The 7,518-nt window shown below is 41.1% G+C and overlaps 1 protein-coding gene across 1 annotated transcript; it reads left to right on the forward strand.

Annotated features, from left to right (window-relative positions):
* The first annotated feature begins 3,068 nt into the window (after positions 1-3,068).
* On the forward strand, positions 3,069-6,742 carry LOC118333278 (TATA-box-binding protein-like). Its single transcript, XM_035668852.1, has 7 exons — positions 3,069-3,153; positions 3,231-3,357; positions 3,517-3,604; positions 4,270-4,361; positions 4,441-4,599; positions 4,908-4,999; positions 6,650-6,742. The coding sequence occupies exons 1-7, from the start codon at positions 3,069-3,071 to the stop codon at positions 6,724-6,726; spliced, it is 720 nt and encodes a 239-aa protein (XP_035524745.1). The 3' UTR covers positions 6,727-6,742.
* The last annotated feature ends 776 nt before the right edge of the window (positions 6,743-7,518 follow it).

Consider the following 7,518-nt stretch of genomic DNA (forward strand, 5'->3'; position numbering starts at 1 on the left):
TGTGATAATACCGGACACTAACGGCAGTAATTAAGCTGCCGGTTGGGTTAACGTTAATGAACCGGACGGTGGCTGATGGAGGACAGATGGCGCTAACGGGAGACCACACGTGGCTTCTGTTGTGGTCAGTCCGCCCGGTGACACTCATTAAAGCAGCACGCTGGTACCGACACACCGGTCCGTTTAACGCCCTAAAACCTCCTCAAACCAGAACCCGTCCAGTCAGCTGTCCTCCAGCTCCAGAACCGACCGACCGACTGCAGCAGTGTGTCCGTTAATCCGCCTCCTAACGGCCGCGGAGAGGCGACAGAAGCAGCCGGGAACCGAGCACTACTTTACCGTCTCTGAGTCCTCCTTCTTCCGCAGGAACAATGTCGGTCCTTCGGCTCCCGGCGCAGGGACATCAGACTGGGCTCCCGCCTGGTAACGTGTCTTTGTCCTGCTCCGTGGAGAACATCCCGAAATACAGCGGGGCTGCAGGCCGGAGCGGCTCAGGTTTCACTGCGGTTCACCCACCGCACTGACGCCCAGTCCCACATCTGGGAGGGCCGAGCCTCGGTCCCGGGCTGACTCACACTGAGCAGCAATTAACCGGGAGGAGGAGGGGGGGCGGTAAAGTTATTATAATGAGACAGTTTATCAAATGAGTAATTAAATAGATTATAGTGACAGTAAAGGGCTTAAAAGTAGTTAAAGTACAATGAAGTTTTACTGTAATCTGTCTCCAGTTAAAGGAGGAAATACAGAATATAAAGGAAGGAAGGAAGTGTGTGAAAGAAGGAGGGAGGATGGATGGAAACATGGAAAGGAAGATGGATCGGAAGGAGGAAAGAAAGTAATGGAAAGAGATCCAAAAAAAAGATAAGAGAGATGGGATAGAGGGAGATAAATGGTGGGTAGGAAAGAAAGAAAGAAAAGTAAAGTAAAGAAAGTAAAACATGAGAAGGGAGGAGGACAATTTAAAAAGGAAGTAAAGAAAGAAGGATGGAAAAATGTGAGGAATGACTGAAGGAATGAGGAAGGAAAACACTGGAAAGTGATTTAAAGAGAGAGGAGGAAGAGGAAGGAAAGATAATGGGAAGTGAATGAAAGAAGGAGGGAAGGACAATGGAAAGAAAGAAATATATAGGAAGGAGAAAATGATTCAAAGAAGGGAAGAGAAGGAAATAGATTAATGAATATTTGATATAAAGGAGGAAGGGGAAAGAAAGAGAAAGGATGAAAAGAAAGGACGAGGGGAGGACAGAAGAAAAGAGGAAGTATGAAGTGATGGAGAGATCAGAGACTGTTTATGTTGTAATGATGCAGTCGGACATAATAACTGTATTTATATGTTTATTTTTATTATTATCAGTAATCGTCCCTCACTGTCTGCTGGTTCACTGTGGATCGGTAGTGCTGTTTCATAAAGTTTATTTACATTAGTTATTATAATTATTGTTATTGTTGTTGTTGTATTAGTGTTAGTATGAGAGATAGTTGATTATGTTCCTCTTTCCACCACCAGGTGTCAGTCTGGGCTCATCAGTCAGGAAGGAAAGCAGAGTAAAACTTTTAACAGTTATTTTCTTTTTAAATGATTTTATGACTTTATTTTTTCTTAGTGAAGTAAAACTTATTATTATTGATCTAAAGTTCACCAAGACATGAGAGGTATAGCTCAATTAAAAACAGAAATAATACGACAGAATGACTTTAAAAAAGGTCAAATTAAAGCATGTTTTGGGGTAATAAAAGATGAGTTTGAGGTGTTGACGTCTCAGAAAGAAAGAGAAATAAAATATTCCTTTAATGTTTGTCAGTTGATCATTTCTGCAAGTAAAATAAAGTTATAACTTTATTTATTATTTTACTTCCATACATGCAGTTTACAGTTTCTACAGAATCTCCAGCTGCTTTGAGATCTTCAGTGTTAATTTAATAAAATGTTTCTCCATGCAAACAAAATGAATCAATACATCTTTTATTATTATTTCTTAAATTTAAGATAAGATAGACTTTATTGATCCCACACTGTGGATCAATAAAGTTGATTTTACAGCAGCTCCAGATACAACCCAACAGATAAGAAAACGCACATTAAATAAAATAAAAAAATACAAAACATAATGAAAACATAGAATAAGAGTTATATGTATATACACTCATTAGCTCTTATTGGTTCCTGAAGGATCTTGTCATGACTTTCCATTTGAACTCTCTCCATTTATTAGACCCGACCAGGTATTTGTGAGGTACTGACACCAGAGATTACTTTTCTAACCTCCAACTCCAAAATTGTTATTGATATTTTTGAAAAAGGACAAGGTAATGTTCGTCTTTGTCACCTAGCAACAGTGTTCTCATGACCTGTTTGAATGTAAGCGTTAATATAACGCAGTGTCCCAGAGTCATACCTTATAACTTTATAAGTTTATTAAGTTCCTTTAAAGTGCCTTGAAAGCCTCTGCAGATGGACGAGTCGGCGCTGGACCGGTACTTTGATAACTTCATTATAAACGTGAGTAAAAGCTGTTAAAGGGTCGGTTCATTCTGGATCATCCTCAGACCTGCCCACGATTTCTACAGCCTCTAATATTCATATAATCTGTAATATGAGGTCACTGCTTTTAGTCAAAGAGGAAAAAAACACTCACAGGAGGAACGCTAACTCTGTTTTAACAAATGGATCAAACATGGATGCAAAATAAAACAAACATTTAGAAGAAAAATATGAATTTCTACAAGGTCAGAAACTGTTTAGTCGTTCACTTCATCGTCTGTTCAGTCTAAATCCAAATTAGATTGATTACCTGATTTCGGCCACAAAGTACACTGATGGTGCAGTTTCCCGTGTCTGAAGCATTATAATCGTAGTGACTGAAGACAGAAAAACTCATTTGTAGTTTCATTTTCGTAAAAGGTTCAGTAATTTCCTGACTCAACTGTAGTTTTTCTTAAACATTAAGGAGTATTTTCATCCACAGTTGGTGCTCTTTGGATACACAGACAGGTGTTATAAGTAGGATCAATGCATTGTTGGTTTACTTCAGTTCTGATTCACTTTCGCGCTGCAGGACCCCTCAAAGATGGAGAAACAGGAAGTGAACGAAGAGTCGGGAGACGAGCTGTTCTTCAGCTTACTGCCCGATGAGCTCTACGAGGACGATGCAGGTACTGCAGCAACAACAGCAACACTGATCCAAACACTGAACCAACAGCAGAGAACACAACTGTCCTCCTGTTCCCAGACAGCAGTACAGACTACAACTCCCAGAATTCCTCAGCAGGAACAGTTAGTTTGCCCATGACGGAGCTGGACACCTCCCCCGTTCGTCCCACGACCCCCGTGATGCCAGAAATCCTCCCACAGATACAGTAAGGTTAATTTAGTAGCTGTTCTGGAGCTTTAGATCACATCACATGACTCTCCTCAGGTCACTGACTGTACTGCGGCTTCAATATACGCTTTTACCGAATTTGTATCATCATGCCGAATTCCTGTGTTGTTGTAAAAGTCAGCGTCTTTGTGTGCAGGAACGTGACCTCTACAGTGAAGCTGGGCTGCTGTCTGGACCTGAACGTAATTGCTTGCAAAGCGTGGAATGTAGAGTACAACCCAAAGGTACAGAAACCTGAAAACAGGAGATTCTACTTAATGAGGTAATTTCCAACAATTTATAGAACCATTTTCGGGTGAAATAAAAAAAAGCTGGCAAAAGCACCCCCATTGAGACACATCACTTCAGATGTGGCCTCGACTGTCAGCGCCCGCCACCAGAAACAGAAAAAATGGAGTCAAGCAGATCTCGAGCTCTAGATGAGTAAACTCTGGCTTCATTTCAAAGAGGTGGTTAACTGAGTTTACCTCCACTACACCCCTGCTCCATAGCTCACAGTCCAACAGCTAACTAGCTAGCTAACCTAGTTACCAACATAGTAAACGGCACCAAAACAAGAAGGAGGCGGTAAAGTATATAAGTATGGCTGTCTGGACCAAGGACGACATTGTACTGTAGGAGGAGGAACAACCAACCAGTGTGTTTGACACGCAGGACACAGTATTGAGATTTGGTAGTCATGTATCTCTACAGAACCAGCCTTAAGACTTTTGGTCTCACTTGCCGTTCTTCGAACTACACTGGAGAAATATATGCGTTTTTAGAGAACAATTGAAATAGTGTGTCAACTTTAAATCTATGTCTTGTAGTCCAAGTTGAGGCAAACTGATATCTGGAAAACAACCTTTAAAGCAGCTTGTTGTTCCTAAGTCTTCCTGTTGTGTTTCAGACTTACAAGGCGCTCATCATGAGGATCCGTGAGCCGAGAACCACAGCACTGATCTACAAATCTGGGAATATTGTCTGTACAGGAGCCAAAAGGTCTGTCTGAACTCATCTCCAGTAACTGTGGACTATTGTCAGGACAGTGTATGAACCCTTCCTCCTCTCCTCTGTGTAGTGTGGAGGGGTCACAGCTGGCGGCCAGAAAGTACGCCCGCATAGTGCAGAAGTTGGGCTTCCCTGCCCGCTTTCTGAACTTCAAGATCCATAACCTGGTTGCCAGTTGCAACAGCTTCCCAGTCAGTTTAGAGCGACTTGCCCACCATCACGACTGCAGGTCAGGAGACACTGGCTGTGGTTAGCCACAATCTCCCATCTGAATGCATTTTGTCCTATTGAAGATTCCCATAAAAGTACACTTCTTGTAAAGTATTTTTTAAAGTTTAGTTGAGCACAAAGATGGTGGATCTACCGCTCTACCTCTGAGCCACAGCCACCCCAAATGTATGAGCTTGCGCTGCTGACAGGATGTAGTGTTTATGTGCTGCTGATGTCTTTTTAATGGATCATTAGTGAAGTTTCAATTTAAACAACATTTGATTGCAAATTCTAAGTCAGGATTTCTGTGTTTTTCATTCTCCCCAGTTATGAACCCGAGCTGTTTCCTGGCCTCCACTACAAGGGGGTGCCTGGTATCACTGTGTCCATCTTTTCATCTGGGAAAATGTCTTTGAGTGGTAACTGAGCTCTGTTTTTGTCCACACACCCATGGTTCTAGGAGCTGTGTAGGTATTACTTATTGAAACTAAGAACATTTTATGGGTCCTCTATAGGTCGCCTTACATGCAGGCTGCCATGTTGAACCACCATCTGGGATGTCATACGAGTAGCCCAGTAAGTGGAAAATCCAAACACTGGCCTCTAATCTGAGGGCCATTTGCATTTTTGCTTGTTTGTGGTCACCGTAGTTTCTCCCTCACCCTTGGAAGGGGGGGGTGAATCGAGGGAGTTGCAATCTGCAACTACACCGCCACTAAATTCAACACACCGGACCTTCAAGTAGTTATAGGGTTCCTTAAAGAGGTTCTTGTGGGGAGTTAGAGAGGTGGTAGGGGTCCTTTAGCTAGTTCTAGTGTACCTTTGGAGTGTTCTAATGGTCACTCAGGATTGTCCCCTTGGTAGTTATGATGTTTCCCTGAAAGGTTCTAGGTAGTATTTGTAGAAACTGAGGGTATTATATGCGTCCTTTAGGTAAATCTAGTAGTTCACTGCAGGAATTCTGGAAGTCCCTCACATAGTGTTAGTGTTCATTAAGGAGGGTTTAGTGGTTGCTTCATTTGGGTATGCTTATTATTTGGCTCTAGAGGTCCTTTAAGTCACTCCTGGACAGAGCTAGAAAGTTCCAGAAGTCCTTTAGGTAGTTCTAGTGTCCGATTGGATGGTTCCTATGTTCAGTGAGGATACTAAAGTAGTACTAGGTAGTTCTAGTGTTCCAATGAAAGGTTCAGGGAGCCCTGTAGGTATTACTTGTAGAAATTATTTTTGTTCCTTAAGGAGGTTCAATCAGCAAAGTAGAGGTCATAGGGGTCCAGTAGGTATTTCTAGTATACCTCTGGGGGGTTCTAGGTGGTATTTGAAACTAAGGTAATTATTTGCGTCCTTTACATAGTCCTAGAGTCCCCTAGACAGTCAAGAGATCACTGAGGAGGTTCTGATCATTTTATATGTGTCTGCTTATTATGTGGATCTAGAGGTCCTGCAAGTCGTTCTTGGAGAGATTGTCAAAGTTCTAGGAGTCATTTAGGTAGTTCTAGTGTTTCTTTAAGAAGTTCTTGAGGTTATTGAGGAGGACATCCTTTAAGTAGTTATAAATGTTTTGGAGATCCTTAGATAGAAGTGGTGGCTTTTGTGAAAGTTCTGGTGTTCACCAAGGATTCTTAGCTCTTGTACTTTTTGTGGCCATCAAAGAGGTACTAGAGGCCCCATAAGTCTTCTCTTTTTTAGGCTGTTCTAGGTGGTTGTAGTGTTCCTTTAGGATGTTTCAGTGGTCACTGAAGCAGTTGAATGGGTATTTAGTTTTAAGGGTTATTAAACATGGTCTTGCGGTACTTTCTGATGGTTGCAAGAGGTTATAAAGGTCTGTTAGGAGGTTCTTAGACTCCTTAAGTCCTCAGGTACTTTGTGTGGTCCCTGAGGAGGGTCAAGAGGTCCCTTATAGCTCCAGTGTTCCGTTAGGAGATTCTATGATCATGAACATGATTCTGTCTCCTATGTTCTTCCCTGACTTTACCAACTTGTTCTTACATCTCTTAATTGCTAGAATATTTGTTAACTTCATTGTGAGTATAAATAAAGCTCTAATGTTGAAGTCTTGTGTTAAATTCCAGGAGCTAAAACAGAAGCTGACATCTACAAAGTATTAGAAACCTTCTTTCCAATTGTGAGCTGCTTCAGGAGGAAGTGAAGAGAGACCGAGCTGTGACAGGAGCTCCTGTTCATCTTAACGCTAAAAAAATAAAACTTTTTTTTTTGTTATAGAGTCAGTGTTGAATTGTGGGTCAACATCCTTAAAGGACATAAAATCACTGAGCAGAACAAATTTGATAGTCTTATCTTGACTGGTTCAGTTCTCTTGGATATTTCTGGATCATAACTTTAATATTACTGGAATGTTACTCCAATTTGAATATTGATGACACAGACTTAAATTTAAACTTCAGTATCTATGACTTAAATTTGAGTAAATCAGACTTGGTTATTGATAACTCACTCACCTTTGAGTAAAGATCCCTTGGAATATCATTATTTGGTTTGTAAATTTAGCTGACTCGACTTGAGTAGCAGAAGCTCAGATGTTGAATATCAATACTGATGGATGAATACCAAGAGGATGTTGTGTTCACTAACTCCATTGTCTGGGGAAGACTGGAAGATGCTGCTGAAAGCTCCAGACAAAACAAGTAAGTGGTCCTCGAGTAAATGTGGTAACTCTTTACTACAGTACAGTACAGTACATTTATACAAGTATATAATACACTGTAAGTTTATTAATGTATTTAACAACTGAGGAGTTTCTTGGGGCTAAGGGTTCTGATGCTTATTATTTGGTGATCGATCGAGAGGGTTCCAGCAGTCTTTTAGGTTGTTTTAGTGTTTGGTTGTAGGATTATCTTGGGGTCCTTAGTCCTTGTAGTTGTAAGCAGATAGAACAATATATAAGTAATATCTGCATATGATCATTATAGGTAACCTGAAG

This window comes from Morone saxatilis, unplaced genomic scaffold (assembly GCF_004916995.1).
Source record: "Morone saxatilis isolate NCDOM2014 unplaced genomic scaffold, NCSU_SB_2.0 Contig1, whole genome shotgun sequence".
NCBI lineage: Eukaryota > Metazoa > Chordata > Actinopteri > Moronidae > Morone > Morone saxatilis.